Source organism: Nycticebus coucang, chromosome 4 (genome assembly GCF_027406575.1).
Source record: "Nycticebus coucang isolate mNycCou1 chromosome 4, mNycCou1.pri, whole genome shotgun sequence".
Classification (NCBI taxonomy): Eukaryota; Metazoa; Chordata; class Mammalia; order Primates; family Lorisidae; genus Nycticebus; species Nycticebus coucang.
In genome coordinates, this window is record NC_069783.1 from 140,601,954 (window position 1) to 140,623,521 (window position 21,568).

At 53.4% G+C, this 21,568-nt stretch overlaps 1 protein-coding gene across 3 annotated transcripts in view; it reads right to left on the reverse strand.

The window, feature by feature from the left end:
- Positions 1-21,568, reverse strand: part of NF2 (NF2, moesin-ezrin-radixin like (MERLIN) tumor suppressor) — a 142,856-nt gene that overhangs the window by 6,500 nt on the left and 114,788 nt on the right. For 2 of the 3 annotated variants that reach the window (XM_053587471.1, XM_053587472.1), the window contains one exon: positions 18,152-18,449. The exons of the other annotated variant lie outside the window; for it this stretch is intronic. In XM_053587471.1, the coding sequence (XP_053443446.1) occupies positions 18,399-18,449 (51 nt within the window). In that variant the 3' untranslated portion in view covers positions 18,152-18,398. Of the gene's footprint in view, positions 1-18,151; positions 18,450-21,568 lie in introns of those variants that run through there. 3 annotated transcript variants of the gene reach the window in all.

A 21,568-nucleotide genomic window follows, 5' to 3' on the forward strand; every position in this document is an offset into this window, starting at 1 on the left:
GGCTATAGTCCTTTTTAGTACCTGATGTTGGGGGTCCAGGGTGGGGCAGGGCATGAGGACCCTAATGGTGATTGGTGGAGAGATTTCCACCAGACTGAGCCAGGTCTACATCCTGGGTAGCCCCCTACCAAGGGTCTGCAGATGGGTCTTGAGGCCCACAATGCCCCAGTCGTGTCAAGCTTAAGTGATGATAAAATCGACAGCAGTTTAATTGGTAATTTTAATCCTGGACAGAACAGTAATGGCGTCACTAATTGGATCGTTAGAGATCTGTGCTTTATGGCTGTGTAATTAGAGGAGCTGCAGGGGTCTGGAGTGAGATAGGGAGCCATGTAGGGCCAGGGGCAGAGAGCAAGTGCAGGCCCCTTCCTGGGCCACAGCAGGGTCATCTGAGATGACCTCCTGCTCTCTGGCTGCTCCTAAGGAGGCTTAGTGAAGGTTGCCCCGGTCAGGTGTCTACACATGACCCCTCCTACACTGGGGGTCCCATTGGGGTGGGAGGAGGAGAGCACTACACAAAGAGACCCCAAAGCTCATTGCCCAGCTCCCTGGAGGCCCAGGTGGAGGGACATTCCCCAAGCCTATCCACTCTCTGTGTCCTCATACCATGTATCCCCTGGGCTGATACTTGGGCTTAAGAGATGAAGAGGTGACTTTCAAGCCCTGCCCATCACCCTAGGTTGATGCCCAGGCCAACCAGAGATGGAGCCTCAGGCAGGTCCATTGAGCATCTCATCAGAGGCAACAGACTGAGGCAAGGATCTGGGAGCCAGAGCGATTAGGAGCTGCCTTGTGCCTTATGTGCATGGCTCAAGGTATGCACCAACACCCCTGTCCTAGTGCTGGTGGCTCTCAGGACTCTGGGTAACCACAAAGTGTCTTCGTTTTAGAATACGTTTAGAAGTGCTCGTAGGTCCTATCTCCTGGCCCTGATGGGGAAACTGAGGCCTAGGAGGGGAGGGGACATCCTGTGTGTGCTCCACAGCTGCTCTCAGATATGTGTGACACAGACACATGCCCTAAACACCAGCATGTGGGTGGGTTCCCACACACGCACACCTCCCTCTGCACCAGATGAGGGTGCATGGGCTGAAGAACCCAGCACCCACCCCAGGCACACAGGGCACACATTGGGAGGTGCCTTGTGCTGGGGTCAGCCGGGTGGAGCATTGTTGGGATTGCGTTCAGAACCCTAGAACTGAGGCCAGGTGCGACAGGTCACATCTGTAATCCCAGCACTATGGGAAGCTGAGCTAGGAAGATCGCTTGAGGACGGGATTTTAAGACCAGCCTAAACACAGTGAAACCTCATCTCTACAAAAAAATTAAAAATTAGTAAGGCCTGGTGGTGCACATCTGTTTTCCCAGCTACTGGGAAGGCTGAGGCAGAATGATCGCTTAAGTCCAGGAGTTCAAGGCTGCAATGAGCTGTGATAATACCATTGTACCCCAGCCTGGGTGATGAAGTGAGACTCTTTCACTTAAAAAAAATAAAAATCGGCTTGGTGCCTGTGGCTCAGGTGGCTAAGGTGCCAGCCACATACACCTGAGCTGGCAGGTTCAAATCCAGCCTGGGCCTGCCAAACAACAATGACGGCTGCAACCAAAAAATAGCCGGGCGTTGTGGCTGGCGCCTGTAGTCCCAGCTACTTGGGAGGTGGAGGCAGGAGAATTGGTTCAGCCCAGGAGTTGGAGGTTGCTGTGAGCTGTAATGCCACAGCACTCTACCCAGGGTGACAGCTTGAGGCTCTGTCTCAAAAAAAAAAAGAAAAATCTAGGTGGCTCACACCTGTAATGTTAACACTCTGGGAGGCCGAGGCAGGTGGATTGCCTGAGCTTAAAGGTTCAAGATCAGCCTGAGCCAGAGTGAGACCTCGTCTCTAAAAATAGCTTGGTGTTGTGGCCCGTGCCTTAGTCCCATCTATTTGGGAGGTTGAGGCAAGAGAATTACTTGAGCCCAAGAGTTTGAGGTTGCTGTGAGCTGTGATGCCACAGCACTCTACCCAGGGCAACAAAGTGAGACTCTGTCTTGAAAAACAAATAAAAAGGGTGGCGCCTGTGGCTCAGTGAGCAGGGCGCTGGCCCCATATACCGAGGGTGGCGGGTTCAAACCCAGCCCCGGCCAAACCGCAACAAAAAAATAGCCGGGCGTAGTGGCGGGCACCTGTAGTCCCAGCTACTCGGGAGGCTGAGGCAGGAGAATCACCTAAGCCGAGGAGCTGGAGGTTGCTGTGAGCTGTGTGACGCCATGGCACTCTACCAAGGGCAATAAAGTGAAACTCTGTCTCTACAAAAAAAAGAAAAACAAATAAAAAAAAAAAAAATAGCCAGGTGTTGTGGCAGGTACCTGTAGTTTCAGCTCCTCAGGAGGTTGAGGCAAGAGAATTGCTTGAGCTCAGGAATTGGAGGTTGCTGAGAGCTATGACGCCCCGGCACTCTACCAAGGGCGACACAGTAAGACTCTGTCTCAAAAAAAAGGAAAAAAAATCTAGAACTGTGGCTGTCATACAGCAAACATTTGCTAGATTAATGAATGAAAGAAAGAAGGAAGAAGGGAAGGAAGGAGGACAGACCCAGGACAGATGGCCTCACATACCCTGCCTGATGGTCTTTCGGAGCCCTCCTACTGATCCTCCAGCATCTCACATTGATCCCTTGATCCACCACTGGTCACTCTCTCAAACTCTGCGTGGTCCCCTCCTAGCCCACCAATGGCTCCCACTTTAGTCCAAGAAAGGGCCAAAGTCACCACAGGGTTCTGCAACACCTGTCTCCTCACCTCTCTGCTCTCATCTCCCTTCAATCTCCTGTTTGGGCTGTTCAAGGCCAAGTACCAGGCACACTCCTGCCGCAGGGCCTTTGCAGTTGCTGCATCCCTGCTAGGGTGCTCTCCCCCCGCCCCGCCCCCAGCTACCTTCTTCACAACCCATTCTTTCAGGTCTTTACTCAAAAGACACCTTTCTAGGGGTCTCCTTGTCCACCCAAGCTGAAAACTTTTTTTTTTAATATCGTGCCTTTTCTCCCCTTGCCTGCTTTCTTGTCCTGATTTGCATTTGCCACAAGGTGACAAGCTGAAGACGGGCCTTTCTTGCCTGGTACTGGGTTTCATTCAGTGCTGCATCCCTGGTGCTGTGACGCACAGGAGGTGCTTATATATAGTTGTTGGATGAATGGAGAACCGGAGTGGCCCTAGGAGGTAGGGACAGGTCACAGACGGGAGGAGCAGGAGGAGTGACTGACAACATGGACCCTTTCCCTGTGGCTGCCCTGTCTCCCCCAATCCCAGCAGCAGCTCATCTAGGAAATGGCACCCCAAGAACCCCATCAGCAGATTACTCAGCAAGGTGGGGGGGTGGGAAGATAAAAATCTTTGTCCTCCTGCCAAATGCCACAGAGCCACACTGCCTCAGACCTGTCATTCTGACCTACACTCCCTCTTGGCCAGATCATCCTGTGGCCTCCAACTACCCCTTCATGCTCCACTGATACGAAGTGCTACCTGTGGAGAGGGAACCCCCCAGAAGACCTTGTTCACAGGCAGGAGACAGTGCCTGAGATCCCACCATTGCTACGGGGGTGGATCACACCCCAGTCCAGCAACACCCTGCCCACCTGCCTGGCCTGGCTGCATTGATGAGGCCAGGTGATGTATGGCCTTACTAGGCCTGCCAGGAAGCGACAGCTGATGGATGGGCAGTGCTGGGGCAGACTCGGAGCCAGGAACCTCAAGCAGGGGGTGGGGAGGAACCTGGCTCTGGAGACAGCCATTCCCGGAACGTCACCTCCCTGACCGAGTGCAGGACAGCAAGTTCAGAGCTGTCCTGGGCATGGCTCCCAAGCTCTGGCCCTTTGTGGGGGAGAGTGTGGAGATCTGGGGGCTCTTGGCCCTGTGCAGTTATCTCTCCCAGCCTCAGTTTCCTCATCTGTAAAATGGTGATGAAGCACCCAATGGGAGGTGGGAGAATCAACCAAATATCCTGGAAGCACAACCCCCAGATTTGGGGTACACCAGCCATGATACGTCTGTCCCTAAAACCGGTTCCCCCCACCCCAGATGGAGATACCCCACCTTCCTCTCTTAGCCTTTGGGGAGAGGAGCCAGACTTGGACAGGACCTTGGAAAGTTTCTAGTTTAGCCCCCTCCCATATTCCAGATGGAAAAACTGAGGTCTTGAGAGAGGAAAGACCTGCCCAAGGTCAGTGGGAGGGCTTAGGAGACCCCTCATAGTGACTCCTGCAAGAAGCTCCCTCCCCACCATGAGCATAGGACGTGGGCTGTCCTGGCTGCCCAGCAGGTGGGGAAGGACAGACAGGACAGCACCAGGGCACAGGGAAGGGGGCTGGGGGGGGCCATTGCAGCTGCTGCGGCCAAGGCAGGATGCGCCAGACACCTCCGTGGGCTCTGTCTGCATCCAAGGAGACCAGGACATTAGGCGGACAGACGGTGTGTCCTTGCTAGCTGGGGCTGGAGGAGGGACGGGGAAGTGGTGGGGTCATTCTGGGAACCAGGTCTGCCAGGGGAGCTGGGCAGCATCTCCGGCTGTCTACTCACCTGCCCTGCTCCCCAGAGGAACCTGGACCCCACGTGGCTCCCAGTGGCTGTGGGCATGTGACACGGATGTGCATGGACAGGTCTGGGTGGACGTGGGCCTGTCCATGCAGAAGTGTGCTTCTGTGGCTGGTTGTTGTACACATGTGCTTGTGGTCACTAGGTCCCAGGTAGATGTGCACACACAGGGGTCTGACATTTGGACCCCAAGGATCTGGCTCTAGGACAGAGGTCTCTTTCAGGGTAGATGTACCTGCACACACATTGCACATGTGTGCGTGCATGTGTGAAACACATGTTCCCTTAGCACCCATCAGGCCCTGCACAAACTCAGCCTCAGTCAAAAGGAACAGGGGCAGCCCCCCATGGTCATATGGGGAAACTGAAGGCAGTAGCCTGCGTAAGGCCCTGGGTTAGTGCCTACAAATTCAGGAGAATGGCCTCTGCCTTGTCCTCACAAAGTGGGGCTCACTAAGACAGGCAAATGTCCCACCAAAGTGGGAGGCACAGTGTCCCCCAAAACGGCTTTGTAGCAGATTACAGCTGGAGCAGTATTCTGGGATGTGAGTCTTGTTTGGACTTGTTCCTCTAGGCAGACAGGGCATGGGCTATGGAATTGCAGTGCTAACAGGGCCTCTGGGGACCCTTGGGGCAGCTCCCACTTGGAACCAATGGCCAGGACATTTCCAGAGGGGGGCCACCTCATCTGGAGAGTCTCCTCACCAAGCCTCAGTTTTCTCACCTGTAGAATGGAGCCCCTACTCTTCCTGGGTTCCTGCTGGGAAGTGCTATTGAGGCCCAAGATGCCATGTCCATGAAGCACAGGGCTGGAGACCCAAGGTCATCTCAGGGACGAGGCAATGGTCCCAGCCACGCCAGGCCATACTCTGCAGAGGCTCTCCTGCCCACCTGCCAGTCTGGGAGGAGGGATGTGCCTAGGGTAGGGGGTGGGAGGAGGTTTGGAGGAATCCAAGGCAGAGAGGCAAGCCTTCCAGTTCAGTTAGTGAAAGGATTTGTCATTTTAATGATGTGATATTTCTTACCTGGCTCCTGTCATGGGAGCGCAAAGGGGACAGCTGCCTCCCTGAATGAGGAGGTACTGGTGCTGGTGGGAGGTGTCTGCAGACTCCTGAGGCTGTCCAGGCTGTGAGGGAAGGGGTCTGATGCTGGGGTCTGAAGGCCCACGAGCTCTCACAGAACACCATCTTCAGCCCAGCTCTCCCTCTCCCTCCCTGCATGACCTTAGACAAGTCCTTCCCCACCTGTGAACCTTAGTTTCTTCATCTTTATGAGGCCAACACTACCACCCTCCCAGCTTCTGAAACTGACCACTGTCAGTTCTAAGCTCTCACATTCTCTTCTTTCCTGGCTCTTCGAGGCTATCCCTCACCACAACTCTCATCAGCCCCTGAATTTCTGCAGACCCTGGGCTGGCTTCCCTCTCCTGGGCAGCAGCAGGGGCTTTTGGAAGTGCCAACCTGGATTGGCTCCTTCTTACCCTGGGATGAGTCCAAACTAGCCTCGCCCCACTCCCCAGCCTCCCCTGACTCCTGGTCCTATCCTATGCCCATCACCCTGAACCTGTCACCACTGTGTGGACATGTCTTGCCCTTTCTCACTTCTAGGCCCTTGTAGACGCTCCCCCTCTGCCTAATGCAGACCTTGGTCCCTGGTGTCTACTCAGAAACCTCCTCTGGCTCCCACTGCTGCCCTTATTTGCCCCGTAAACCACATTTGTTACAGAGAGTGGTGGCTGGTTGCCTAGTCTGTTTTGCTCACTGCTGTGTTCTAGCGCATAGTAGGCCCTGGGTAAATGCATGTTTGTTGAATGACTAAATGAGTGGCCACTGACCTGCCCTGCTGACCCCCAGGGTGGCCTGGCAAGTGGTCCATCCATCAGCCTGGCACTGCGCCTGCCCAGATGGAGCCAAGCCCCTGAGGAGGGGAGAGAAGAAAAAGATCCATTACCCAACAGTTGGTCAGCAGGTATGTGAGCCAGCGGGCATGTGGGCGTGTCACACCTGCCCCCCACCATGGGGCCCTCATCTATCATGCCGTCCTCAGGACTCTGGGAGGTAGTGAGCAGGTTCCTCAGCGTACAACCTCTAGAAAGCTTCTGCTCTCTGGTGCACCAGAGAAACGGAGGACTGGATTGGGCTTCAAGGGCTAGAAGTGGGGACTCTGGGGCCATACCAACCCTAGAGCAATTGAGGGACAACTCTGGGATTCATTTGAGTAACCCTGGGTGAGTCTCTGGGCTCTGAGACCCCATTTTCTCATCTATAAAGTGAGGATCAAGGAGAAAAGGGTTTGTAGAGATGGCTACTGTGCCTGGCATGCAGCTGGGTGCAGAGGGTGGACTGGCTTAGAGGATGTGGCCCTGCCTGGCCCCTACTCCTTACTGGCAGAAAGAGGAAGCGATGGCTTCAAATGGTAGGCCCTCTGATTCAGGCAGGTCTGTCTAATTGTCTGGGCCATCAGGAGAAGACTTTGATGGATGTTCTTCCTGCCCAGAGATGCTGTGGGAGGGGGTGGCTGAGTGATGACCAGGCCCCACCGTGATTACAGCTCAGCTGGCCTGACCAGCTGGCTGGGGAGGGAGGGACCATCACACATCGGACTCTCTCCCAGCCCCCCACACCCATTTGCTGGGAAGTCACTGCTTCTCTCCCTCCTCCTCCTCAGCATTTTAATTATAAAAACAAGCCCTTTCCAAGCTGTCATTTCACCTGAATTACAGTATGGCCTAACAAGTGAATGAGCTAAGATCCTTAGGCACTGAGATGCTTATTCCATAGACAGGCAAACTGACACTCATTCATTCACTCCCAGATGTGTAGAGAGTACCTACTATGTGCCAGGCTTTGTGCTGAGGCCACTGCTTGCCTGGGTACTCTGGAAGTTACAGGTGGACCACATCTGGGCTTTGCATCTGCACAGGCCTGCCAGGCAAATGGCAGTGTTGTGGGATGTCATCCCTCCTGGTGGTGCGAGCTCCCTGGCATTATGGGCGTTTGCTCTGTGCCAGGTGCTGTGCAAGCACTTTAAGTGCATTATCTCATTTACTCATCCAAGGCAGGCATCAGTTACCCTGTTTTCCAGCTGAGCAAACTGGAGCTCAAAGGTGAAGTGACTTGGTTGGGGTCTCTCTGCTGCTGCACCTGGGGTCTATGCTCTTTCCTTCTCACCATGGAGCCCAACCCCACGTTGTCAGTTCCCACTCTGCTGGGGAAGGGGGAGACCAGGACTAAGACCATCCCTCCCAGAATCCGACCCCTCCCCTGGATAGCCCAGGCTAGAAACCCTGGGTGTGTTCCCACTCCTGAGCCCTCTAGAAAGTTGCTGGCCACAGCCAAGTGATACGAAGGGAAGGCCACCAGGCCCATCCGTTGGGTCCTCCCCTGAGGCTGGGCTTCCAACCCACTTCCAAGAAGTCCTTGGCCTCCCTGAGCCTCAGTTTCCTCCTCTGTTTCACATGGGAACAATGGTAGCAGCACAGGGCTCTTGTGGGCCCCTTCATGATGCCACCAGGTAAGGCCGTAAGTGGGAGCCGCTGTCACTCACCAGGCCCTGGTGTATGCAATGTCCATGGCCCTCTCAAGGGACTGCAGTGAGGATTAAGGAAAGACCAGGTCGCTGCTGGGGCTATTTTCCTCTTCCTCAGTGCCTGGCCAGAACAGGGGTTCAGAAGACATTGTGGCCCTGACCCCAAGGCACACAGGGGCAGTTCTAGGGTTGGGGACAGGTCTCATCAGGACCTGGTCTCCTGAGCCAGGCTGGAGGACTGGACCAACTGGCTGGGGAGTACTAGTGACTGGTAGAGGGGACAACTCTGCTTGGCCTGTGTGGAGCTAAGCCGGTTCTAATGAAGTAGGCTAGCCCTGGGCCACACTGATTACATGTCTGGGTGGCTGCTTCCCAGCTGGTAAATGTCACTGGAGAAAGCTGCCATAGCACCTGACAGGAACCCAGTGGAGGGTGGGGGTGGGCAGACAGCCCCCAGAGCCTCTTTATTCCTCTGCTCACCTCAAGGAAGGGTTGCACCTAGTCGGCTAAAACTCCGTTTCTCACCTGGGGACATTTGCAACCACCAGGCTCTTTCCTGCTGTCAACCCACAAAGGCCCAAGCCCCAGGGCTGGGAAGGTTCCCCTTTCTTCACAAGTGGGCAATTCAGGGAGGTCCAGAGAGGGGCACAGCGGCCCAGGGTCCACAAATGGAGGCAGAGCTGAGTGGGAGTCCCTCCCGGCCCACCTCGAGCTGTTTCCTTTGATAACTGATTCAGGACAAGCTAACATAATAGTAAACAGCAGGGCGGCGCCTGTGGCTCAGTCGGTAGGGCGCCGGCCCCATATACCGAGGGTGGCGGGTTCAAACCCGGCCCCGGCCAAACTGCAACCAAAAAATAGCCGGGCGTTGTGGCGGCCGCCTGTAGTCCCAGCTACTCGGGAGGCTGAGGCAAGAGAATCGCTTAAGCCCAGGAGTTGGAGGTTGCTGTGAGCTGTGTGAGGCCACGGCACTCTACCGAGGGCCATAAAGTGAGACTCTGTCTCTACCAAAAAAAAAAAAAAAAATAGTAAACAGCAACAAGTGCGCACGGCAGGCCACGTTTAATAAACTGCAGCGGCAGGCACCAGCCCAGGCCCCAGTCTCTGTGATCTGCAGCCCACATGACAGCCCTGTGGTCCTTCTGCTCTGACCCTGTTGCTGGGGAGAGGGGTGCGGGTTGTCTGAGCAGTGCTGGGGGCTTGCCGGACCCCTTCTCTGTCCTGCTCCCCTCCTGTCTGTCCTACATCTTCCTCCCCTTCTCTGTCCTGTGATCATGATTGTCAGGAGGGGCAGTCTAGGATGTTGCTTTTTTCTGCTCACTTGTGACTGGACTTTCCTTGCCCGGAGGCTGGAGGAAGGGAGAGAGGGCTCTTACTCTGGGTCAGCACCTGGAAGAGCCTCCTGCAGGGTTGGAGGCAAGAAGCAGCCCACATGCCCCACCCCCACCCCCAGAGGCAGCGGTTACATCCTTTGCCCCAACTTTGCTACTAGAACCTGCATTTGCAGGTCTGAGTCCTGAAAACCAAGGTTTGCCCAACACACACTCACCCAGACTCAGCATTTTCCCAACTTGCATTGATATGCTCTGCCGGGGGAGAACATGAGGGTGGCTGGTGTCATTCCTGTGGCCAAGCTGCTTCGGGGCAAACACGCAGCAGCCAGTGAGTCAGGCAGTCCCTGTAACACTATCCCTGAGCTCCGGGCCCCCTGGCATCCCCATCCCCTCTCTTCCTGCCTAAGGAGCTCAAGGTGGGGTTGTGTCTCTGAGCCCTACTTCATGGGACTCTCCATCCCTTGCCCAGCATGGATTCCCCGCAGCAGGACTTGGGCAAGGAAGGGGACCCTGGGCTCGGGCTGTCCCTGGAGCCTCACAAACCCACCTTCCTGAGGCAGACACCTGCTCCACTCAGGAGCTGCTCCCTGTTCCCCCTTCTCTGAGTTTCTGGAGACTTTTCCACTTGGCTTGGGGAGCCCTGGCATCCCGGGTCACTTTTCCCCTTGCCTGGGAAAGGAGGAGGGAGGAGAGAAAAGCCGTATTAATAAAAGAACAGGATACTGCGACTAACTCCACAGCGTGTGCAGCTCAGAATAGCAATGTGCTTTCTCAAGGCAAACAGAACTCCCCAGGTGTTAATGCAAATTCACTCCAGTTAAGATGAAAGAGGGCTGTTTCCCCCTTTGCTGGTTAATATGAAGGACTTAATAGATTCAGCCTCCAACTCAGCAAGCCAGCAAGCGGAAGCCTGGGGGGCAGGGCTGGGGGAAGGATGCAGGCATGGGCAAGGAAACCTCCCCTTGGGTTTCAGAGCGTGGCCACTGTCACAGCAGGCCTGGCCAATGCTGCGGCCCATGCCACCCCCAGCCTCTACCTGAGCTGACAGGAGTATCCGAAGCCCAGAGCTGCTGGGCAGCTATTGCCCTTCACATCAACTTGGGGCTGGCAGCACAACAGCCCCTCCTGAATTTGTGCCAGAGTAGCCTAGAGGAGAAAGGAGAGCCAAAGGGGGATCCCTAACAGGTTGGCTGTCTCTGCAAGGCGCCTGGCTCCAGCCCAGATCCTGGCCATGGCCACCGCCGTGGGATCCTAAGGCAGTCACTTGCTTTTGGCTTCCTAGAAAGTGAAGCTGTTTTCACAGAGCCTGGGGGCCTCAGAGTCCTCGCCCAGGACAAGTGCAGCTTAGTAGAGGAGGAAGTGGCTCCTGACCTTCTCCAGCCAAGGCATGAAAGCACAGAGAGGAAGGAACTTATTCAAGGCCACTCAGCTGGAGGCACAGAGCTGGTGGAACTAGAAGCCATGGCCAGTTCACCTGGAGCTCAGGCTGAACACCTGGGCTGCCCCCTGCTGGGACAGATAGTCCTTCTGGCCTACCAGCCGTAGTCCTCTTCCTCCCAGAGTGGACCCTTCCCCAGCTCCGGGCTTTGGGCTGAGCTGCTCACCCCAGACCACTCAAATTTCTTACCATTCATTTTCCCCAGGGAAAATACCCAGGCCTCAAACCGGGCCCCTGTGGAGAAGGGAGGAGAAACACCATGCATAGCCGGGCTGTGGCAGGTGTGTGCCAGGGGTCCAGGAGAGGCATCACCGGATTTAAGGGAGATCAGAGAGGCCAGGTGGGAGGCTGGGCTGTCCCTATTGGTCCTTTCCATGTGTCAGAATTTAACTCCTCTCTTCCAGGGTAAACGGCTCAGCATGTGCCAACCCAAGACACCTCAGCAGCCTCTTTGGCTTTGTTTACTGACTTTAATTCTTTCAGATCAAAGGCTGCCCCTTCCTCCCTAAGGAGGCAGGCTGGGGAATTACATTATATTGGAAATGGGCAAAGCTCCATGGGGACTTCTTTATGCCTGATAAGAAAAAATTAGGCCACTGTTGTGCCATCCTGGTGCCTGCAGTTGGGTTTTACAGGCCAGGGACCCACAGGCTCAAGGAAGAGCTGTGTGCAGAGCTGGGGAGTGTGGCCCACCTGGTTCTCTCCCACCCTGAGCCTCCAGTAAATTATTGACTGGAGCCAAGGGATTAATGTGACAAAACCAGAACATCCTTCTCAGGCAGCTCCAGTCCAGGGTTATCTATCATCTCCTGGGCTTTGCAGCTGGCACTGGGCAAATAGTGCAGACAAACAGGCCAGCTGCAGGGTTATTAAGCTCAGGGCGCAGGTGGAGGTGATGGGAGCCCATTGCGGGCTGTGGTGGGACTGGTCCTTCTGAGTGCTAACATACTCTAGGTCACCATGGTTCTTTTCTCTGCTTCTTCCTGCCCGCTGTCCCCAAAGGAAGTATTTAGACAAAGAGTCATCCCCACACAAAACCCTATAAATTTCCCATTTTACAGATGAAGCAACTGCTGAGCCCAAAAGCATGGCTGGTCAGTGGCTGAGCAGGGCTTGGAACCCAGGTTTGTCTGAGTTCCAGGTCAGTGAGGCTTTGCTGTTTCCTGGGCTCACCCTGTGGTTGGTGATAAAGAAGAGATTTCCTGTTTCTCAGTGCTTGCTGCCTCTATGACTTGGAAATAACGGCAGGACTGCTACAAGCCCACACCCCTTTTCTTAGAAACCTGAGTACATTTGTCTCCCATTCTTCATGTTACTATCTCTCTCTCTCTTTTTTTTTATAATTAAGTCCCATTTATTTATTTTTGATATTGTTGCTTTCTTTTTTTTTCAGTTTTTGGCCAGGGCTGGGTTTAAACCTGCCACCTCTGGTATATGGGGCCGGCGCCCTACTCCTTTGAGCCACAGGTGCCGCCCCATGTTACTATCCCACAGGAGGTCCGGGGTCCTCGCCCAGGACAAGTGCAGCTTAGTAGAGGAGGAAGTGGCTCCTGCTGTTCCCACTTTGGAGGCTCTTCAGATGTCTTGATTTCAGCCCAGAGGCAACATGCCAGGTACTATTTTGGGGCCACCAGCCCAGTGAGGAATGGGTTTCAAACCAGGAGTGAACACAATGGGAGTTCCTCTCTGAGTCAGCTTGAGTTCTTGCCATGCTGATAAATGGCCTCTAGTTTTCCCCCACACTCTCATTCTGCCCCTGTCACCAGAGGTCTGGAGCTCTCTCCCTGGAAGTGAGCTGCAGTCTCCCCACCAGAGTTGGGACTGCAGCTGGCTGCAGGACCTGCTGTAATGCAGTGATGACAGGCTGCCAGGGAGCCCCGCGCCACCCGGGAGCAGAGGGAGCGGAGCTCTTGCCTGGCCTCTCCCAGCTAGAGATGAGGCTGCCTGGGCTGTCTGAGAGGGAGACTGAGAACCTGGGAATGGCTTGACTTTCTTTTCCCCAGATGGGCAAGAAATTGGATGAGACACAGTTGCAGCAATCTTCCCACCAATACCTCCTCCCACCCCCCTCCAGAGTTCTGCTGCCAACTGTTCATTACACGTGGGTGGCTCCCTATCCTCTCCTCCACATGAAGGCTGCTGGGTTAGGGGGCCCTGGGGAACAGCTGCCAGGCACTCCTGCTCAGGGAGGACCAAAGGCAAAGGCTGAAGTGCTGCTGACAGCGAGGCCACAATGATCCACTCAGGGATCCGGTGGGACCAGCTGCAAATGCCAGAATTAAGCACTGAGTTCAGCCAGCAGCTTGGCATTTACAGCAGGGTCACCACAAAATGAATAATAATAAAAAAGAAAACCACAACCCACGAAACCCAGCAAAGAACTCAGCCAATCTCCTTGATATCAAAATGCCAGGTGATTTTAACAATTCTAACCCTACTTAACGGCATCTCAGAGTGAACATGTTACTGTCTTCTGGGGTCTGAGGTAGTCTTTTACAAAAACGTTAGGTAAAAATATTGTCTGGACAACTTAAAATGACCAGTGTTTTCAAAGTGCTTTCTTTGGCTTAGACTACATAGGAAATCAAACTACTTACAGTTACTAAAAATAACAATCTACATTTGAGAAAGGAAGAAGTTTCATTTCATTTAATCAAAATATGGTTACTAAGTCTATATATTTAAAGTTAATAAACATGTGAAAGTTTTCATAATTCTTCTATCAACTTTAAGTATCTTTCCAAAATATATAATACAGGATTGGTGCCCGTAGCACAGTGGTTACAGCACCAGCCACATGCACTGAAGCTGGTGGGTTCAAGCCCGGGCCAGCTAAACAAGATAACTGTAACAAAAAATAGCCAGGCGCTGTGGTGGGTGCCTGTAGTCCCAGCTACTTGGGAGGTTGAGGCAAGAGCATGGCTTAAGCCCAAGAGTTGGAGGCTGCTGTGAGCTATGACCTTACAGCACTCTACAGAGGTGACATACTGAGACTGTCTCAAAAAAAAAGAAAAAAATATATATAAAAAACACTAGTTATGTTTAACTCAAACATATACAGTTTGGGAAACTTTTGAGGGCTATTAGCTTTATTGGCTTGTATAGCAGACACCTGAGGTGTATTCTGCCAAGTGCAGCAGGCAGGTCTCTTAGAAGTTCTGATAAACACATTGTACCATCTGAATCTCTGATTTTAGGCTGCAGTGATTTGGGATAAAGTTATCCTACAGTATTAAATAGTTTTGGTCATAATAATAGACTTTGCTTAAAACAATACAAACAAAACACAAAAAACATAAACCCTGGGTAGCACCATAACTCAGTAGGTGGGGCGCCAGCCACATACACCTAGGCCAGTGGGTTTGAACCTGGCCCTGGCCAGCTGGATAGCAATGACAACTGCAACAACAACAAAAAAAAGCCAGGCGTTGGCTCAGCGCCTGTAGCTCAGTGGCTAGGGCACCAGCCACATACACCTGAGCTGGCCGGTTCGAATCCAGCCTGGGCCAGCCAAACAACACTGACGGCTGCAACCAAAAAACAGCCGGGCATTGTGGCAGGCGCCTGTAGTCCCAGTTACTCAGGAGTTGGAGGTTGCTGCGCACTGTGACGCCATGGCACTCTACCGAGAGTGATAAAGTGAGACTCTGTCTCTTAAAAAAAAAAAAAGTGCCCGATCACAGGTGTGAGCCAGCATACCTGTCATGAGTATGTTATTTACTTTAAAAGAAATTTCCTAAGTGCATTGCCTTTGATCAAGATGTCAATACAAGAATCAGTTCTCGGTGGCATCTGTAGCTCAAGGTTTGAATCCGGACTGGGCCTGCCAAACAATGACAACTACAACAAAAAAATAACCCGGAGTTGTGGCGGGCGCCTGCAGTCCCAGCTACTTGGGAGGCTGAGGCAAGAGAATTGCTTAAGCCCAAGAGTTGGAGGTTGCTGTGAGCTGGGACACCACAGTACTCTACCAAGGGTGACATAGTGAGACTGTCTCAAAAAAAAAAAAAAAAAGCCTTACAGGGATAATTTCCAACTTCAAGAACAAATGTTGTGTAAGCCTGTGACAGTACTTGTGCCTCTGTGGCTCTGCCCACAGTGACTGGCCCCTGGGGCCCTGCATGTCATCCCCACCTCAGCCTAGAGTGGGGAACCTCAGGAACAGATGTGCCTGGAGGGAAATTCTAGGCCAGCGCCCGTAGTTTCCCAGGTGCAGAGACGAAATGGAAGCACTGGGAGCCCTGCAGGGACCTCACCCCCGGCCCCAGTGCCCCCTCAAGCCCCATAGAAGAGGGAGGGAATTCTCTGGCAAAGGTATTTTTAGGGGTGTTGGCAGCACTGAAAGAGACCACCCTGTTGCCACCAATACAAGAGGCTGGAGTTGAAGTTGTGAACAATCAGGGATGGCAGGCATTCTGTTTCCTCACAGAATGAAAAGAGCTGGCCCCACACCAGCTCATCCTGCCATCTTGGTGTTCTGAGCGACAAACTGAAGAAACTCAAGACAAACATTTCCCAGCTTTAGAATTTTTATTAAAACAATCATTTAGGCTCGGTGCCCGTAGCTCAGTGAGTAGGGTGCCAGCCATAAACACCGAGGATGGCGGGTTTGAGCCCAGCCCGGGCCTGCTAAACAACAATGACAACTGCAACCAAAAAATAGCCGGGCATTGTGGCAGGTGCCTGTAGTCCCAGCTACTGGGGAGGCTGAGGCAAGAGAATCACTTGAGCCCAAGAGTTTGAGGTTGCTGTGAGCTGTGACGCCACTCAAGGGCAACATAATGAGACTCTCAAAAAAAAAAAAAAAAAAAATCATTTAAATTACAACAGTCCCCCATAATAGAAAATAGCCTTCCATGGTCTGGCCCTGACAGGAGGTGAGACTCAGGCCCCACAGGAAGAAGTGCCATTTGACATCTTGACAACTTTGAAAATGGATGGAGCTTCCCTGAAAGCCCAGGAGGGCGGGCTTGGCCCCAGGGCAACTAGGAAAGGCTGTTTCCCACCAAGGCTGCTCCCTCCAGGGGCGGCAAAGCCCCAGCCTGTCAGCGAGAAGCACTTAGTCACCCTTGCTGGTTGTCAGCCTCTGGACTTTTGAAAAAGAAAAGCGAGAGAAACCTGTCCCAGAGATTACAAGACAGTCACTCAAGAAGTGTTATGTAATGCCATGTGGTATTGTCTAGCAGGGCCTGGTGGGTACATGAATAATTGGGCCAATACCATGGGTCAGTCCTGCTGGGGCTAGGACGGAGCCTCAGTCAGGAAGAACCAGGTGGTTCGTGCCAAACAGCTACGGGCTACCAGCGCAGCCCCATGGAGTGTCCCAAGCTGGACAGTGCCTTTCTGAGAAGCATCGTATTGAAAGATTGTGGCCAAGGCGCTATTCTCAATGGACTTCAGAGACTTCCTAGGCTCTAAAAAAATGTTCATTTTAAAAACGACATAGTCACCTCAGCAGCAGGCACAAGTCTCTGAAAATCAAGCAAATTTTTCATTCTTTCTCCTGCTATTGGGGCTCAAGACATTTCTGAGGCCACGCTCCTCTTACCCTTCTGCGGGGAGGTGCTGCTAACTCTTGCTTCAAGGGGAATGGAATGCTGCTGGCTGCTGAGGTCTTGCTACCACCCAGTCACTCCCAGCCGACTCCCCAAGGCCTAGGTGCTCCTGCCACAGCTCAGGCGCCAGCCAGCTCCCTCAAGGCCACATGGCTTGGCATTTCTGCACTTCAGAAGTACACACGCAGTTAAAGAATAAGAAAACAAAGCTCAACATCATTTTTATAAACCACCATCATGCTTGTAAGCCTGCAGCCATAGTTAAAGAATAAATTTACAGAATGGGAGGAAAGTAACTGGTGGTAGAAATTCAGAAATGGGCTTTAAGCCTGAGGCACAACACAAGAGTCAGACCTTAGTGTGCAAACGCCTGAAGTTTTAGCTCCTGAGGACTCGCCCCTGTGAGGAAGACACAGGGACACTCTTCTAGCCACAGCCAGGTTCCAGATGTGGAGTCCCAGCCTGCATGCCCTCAGGGGCTGGGGTGATACACAGGGCTGGCTTCCTTGGGACAAGGTGGCCTAAGAAGGCAGAGGCCAGACCAGGACACGGTTAGGTTGGCCTTATAGAGGGGAAAAAAGCAGGATTTCTGTTAACTTCTCAGTTTTCCAAAACCAGATAGAATGCCCTCAGGGCCTTCAGGACCTATGTGTCCTGGGTTAGCATCTTCTCACTAATTTCAGACGCAGCACCTGCACTGCAGAATGGCCAACTAGAAGGAGCTGAAGGGCTCCAGGTGTTCAGAACAGCAACACCAATCATGAGGAAAGGAAAGGGCAAGAAAGTGTTCCCAGACCCAGGAGTGAGTGAGCCCCGGGGGTGGCTCTGTGACCTGCTGCTGCCTGGCATGGAGGGAGCTGTGTGCCAGCCTGTGTGGGCACCAACTGAGTGCACAATGCATCAGACTTGTGCTGGGAGTGGCACAAAGGGACCCCACTGAACCTCCAAGGGAATATAAAATAAAGAGCCCCTAGAGGGTGAGGGCCACAGCAATAGTGGGCTGGGAAGGACTTGCTGGCACATGGTGATGGAGCTCAGTGACACGGGCTGGGGCACAGAAAAGTACCTCATGGGGCCTTAGAGCCTAGGTAGCTCCCTGGTCATGGCCAGGAGTGCCCAGCCCCCTACAAGCAGAAGCTAAGTCTGCGGGAAGATGGGAAAGACACCCATGGCTGTGGCCCCCAGCTGCCTCTCAGAGCCTGGTTTAGGGTGGCCAGGGGAGGACAGTGAGTGGACTGTACTGTCCCTATATGGCTGACAGTGGACTGTCAGCTCCCTATATGGCTCCACTTGTTGCCCAGCCCCTCGGCTGGCAACCGGCCTCCATCTCAGCTTCTGCCTAAAAAAAAAATCCTTCCCCAGGCACAGGTGCCCTGCCTAATCCTCACCAGCTGGCAGCCAGAGCACCGCCTCGGATGCCTGGCAGGGACCCAGCACTTTGCTCGTCTCAAGCTGTGGGTGAGCTCCCTGACATGGTGCTGCAGGCGGGCCGCTCTGAGCCTGGGCTCAGCTGGGCTGTGCTTCTTCACTGCATGCCAAGTCCTCACCTTGGAGGGATGAATGTTCTGGAACCCTGGGTGAGGTAAGTGTAGTGGCACCAGCCTCCGGGCCTCCAGAGCCTCTGCACTTCACCCCTACACACTTCCCAGACTGGATTGTGAGGCTAGCACTGGACTGGAAACACACGCTAGGCGCCTTGGACCAAGGATGTATGGGAGCCCACATTGGACAAAGAAAGACAAATAGAGACTCAGGTCAGGAGAAGTAGAACACCATGGCAGAAAGCTCTGCAGGGTCATAGTTGAAGGCAACTGCACATAAAAGAGGTTGGGCTCTCCACTCAGCCAGGGAAAGTTCCAGAGCTCCCAGGCAAGCCCCCAGCCAGCCCCCAACAGATGGTTCCCGCGGTGTCTGGCCCATCCCGCTGGTGCTGGGAGCAGCAGAGGTGGCAGATCTTGGGGTGGCTGAGTCACCTGCTAGAGCTCTTCAAAGAAGGCCACTCGGGACTTGGCACTCTGCAAGGTAAGCTGTAAGAAAGAGAGCAGAGAAGAAACTGAGAGGGGACTAGATTTCTGCTCTGTCACATGGGTCCCATAGGTTAGGAATGAAAGACTGTTCAAATACATGTTCAAGAAGTTGGTGGGTAGGCGGCGCCCGTAGCTCTGTGGGTAGGGTGCTGGCCACATACACTGAGGCTGGCGGGTTCAAACCCAGCCTGGGCCAGCTAAAACAACAATGACAACTGCAACAAAAAAATAGCCGGGTGTTATGGTGAGAGCCTATAGTCCCAGCTGGCTGAGGCAAGAGAATTGCTTGAGCCCAAGAGTTTGAGGTTGCTGTGAGCTGTGATGGCTCCTCCACCCAGGGTGACAGCTTGAGACTGTCTCAAAAAAAAAAAAAAAAAAAAGTTGGTGGTCAATCCCAAATAAATTCAAATTCAAATAAGAATTCAAATAAGGAGGTAACAAATGAGGACATGCGAGGAAGGAAGGCTGGTGGACAGAAGCATGTCAGCAGCAACATGGCATCACTGTCACCTTTTCACAGAGGAAAGGAGATCCCTGGATGTTTTCATAGGTTCTCACATTCCCATCTACAAGTTTTTGAGCTGCCCCAGTGGTATGCTGTCTATGGGGACACCAACGCTGGCAGGGCAAACATCTCAGTCCTCACACCTGGGGTCGCAGCTGGGGCAAGACAGTCCTGTGTCAGATGAGAAAGGGTTTCTCTCCACAGGCAGGGAGGCAATAGGCTTTGTGAGCAGGGCTTGGTGCAGACAGGGAGGAGGGATGAGCATGAGCCCTGCTCTGTCCAGCAACTGTAAAGCCCTCCCAGAAAGGACACTCCCTGAGAAGGACAGGGAAGGGAAGATTCGGAAGGGAAGGTGGAGAACCAGGCAGAGGTCTTGGTGGAGGTTACTTCCTAAGCCGCTGATCCCATAGGCCACTTCCCAGCATCTCCCAGAAGAGATGCTTCTGGCACAGGTGCTCTCTCATTGCCCGGCTCCCTGCTCCACTCCTAAAATCAACTCCTTGGGTGAGACTGTGTGTCCCATATCCAGCTCTGGGACTTCCCAAAGGACAGCTAAGGGGGAGGCAGGGAGTCTGTGCTACCCATCTTCATAAGCCCCAAAACACTTCCTCTCCTCCACCACCAGTGGTCACTCTTGACCTCTCTGAGCCCTCTCCTCTGGTGGTAACCACAGGGGGACTAGATGGAGACCCCTGGCAGTCTCTAAATGTGAGAAGTCCTCAGTACTATCAGCAGCTCCACAAAGGGCAGGGAAGTGAGATCCCAAACCCACCACTTCACCATGAAGACAGGCAGCATTAGTATGCTCGAAACCAGACAGCTTGAGAGTGACTCTTTATATCCTGCCAAATCTTTTGGCCTTGAAGTTCCCAACTAACAAGCTGAAAGCAGGGAGGCATGTGAGCTGTTTTCTTTGGTGGAACCAATTCCAGAAGCCCTTTGGAAAGTCCAGTTCTGAGGAGAATGAAAGAGTTTTCCTTTATTGAAATGAAATTCCCTGTAAAGGGAGTTGCATTTGGATGTGTTTGTTCCTAAATGCAAGCAGAGGCGAAGGGCCAGGAGTTTCTTGCCCTGAGATAAGGGGAACCAGGACAGTAACTAGGGAAGAAAGAAGAAAGAGGTTCAGTTGCCAGACAACTACTGGTACAAAAATCCTCTTGGGGCTCAGGGCCTGTAGCTCAGCGGCTGGGGCACAGCCACATACACCGGAGCTGGCAGGTTCAAACCCAGCCTGGTCCTTCCAAACAACAATGACAACTACAACCAAAAAATAGCCAGGCATTTTGGCAGGTGCCTGTAGTCCCAGCTATTTGGGAGGCTGAGGCAAGACAATCGCTTAAGCCCAAGAGTTTGAGGTTGCTGTGAGCTGGGATGCCATGGCACTCTCCTAAGGGCGACATAGTGAGACTCTGTCTCCAAAAAAAAAATCCTTAGAGTTTGAGGTTGCTGTGAGCTGGGACGCCATGGCACTCTCCTAAGGGGACATAGTGAGACTCTGTCTCCAAAAAAAAAAAAAATCCTTTTGGGAGAGAGTTTAAATCTTAGGGCGTGAAGCACAATGTCTTTGCTCAAGTTTCTTTCACACTTCTGAGAAGACCTCAGGCCAGCTCCTCAGGGGACATGGGAACTGCAAAGGACAGGACCCTCACCAGAGCCAGTTTGAGTTAGACACAGGTACCATTGACAGACTTACTGAAAGCACGTCCAGGGCCACCAACCAGCTCTGTGGCCCTAGGCAAGTCACTTACTCTCTCTGGCCTCAGTTCCCCACTGTGAAGTAGAGGAAATGGCAGCTGCTTCCTCACAGAGTGATACGCAGAGCAACTGAGGAACGTGTGTGAAGTGCTCAGCACTGCTCCTGGTGCATAGTGGAGACTCAGCTGCTGTTATTACTAACAGCAGTGTCGTGTTTCTCCCCTCCCCCAGCTCGGGCTCCTCTCTTCCCAGGAGGAGCAGAGCAGAGTGCTCATTAGGAAGGGGTGTGGGTGATGGCAGGGTCACACATGGCACTGGCCTCCGCAGCTTCCAAGGCCGGACACACAATGCCCCCGTGAGGCCTAGCCACTTCTCCAGGCAAGAAGCCCAGACTGTGGGGGGCTCTGAGAGCCTCCTGCCCATGTGCACAATGTTGCCTCCAAGAATTCCTGGATCCTCTACTGCAGAGTGTGCTGGCTGTCCCTTCACAGTGCCAGGGGAGGGTTTTGGCAGCGCCAGCAGCACCAGATTCCAGTTACTCGAGCACGTGCTTGTTAGGATGTGAAGTGCTCCTCGTGTAGATGGGATGCTTTCCCAACACCAACCCAGCCTCTCTGCAGGATTGAGGCAGCTTCTTACCTTGCAGTAACCAGAGTTTCAGACCAGCCCCATGGAAAGGTACAGAAGAAAATCAGACGGGCTGACCACGCAGAAGTAGGCAAGCACCACAGACATGTGGCCATGGCAAGAGGAGGGGGTGCCAGTCTTCCAGAAGGTGCTGAAGTGGTTGGAGAAAAATGCAGACCCACTGGACAGAGGCGGTCAAGACATGCAGCATTGGTGAGCGTGGGCTGCTGCCACGTTCACCTTCTACCCCCTCTGTACAATTTCTGGTGGTTCCAATCCCACAGGAGCCCTG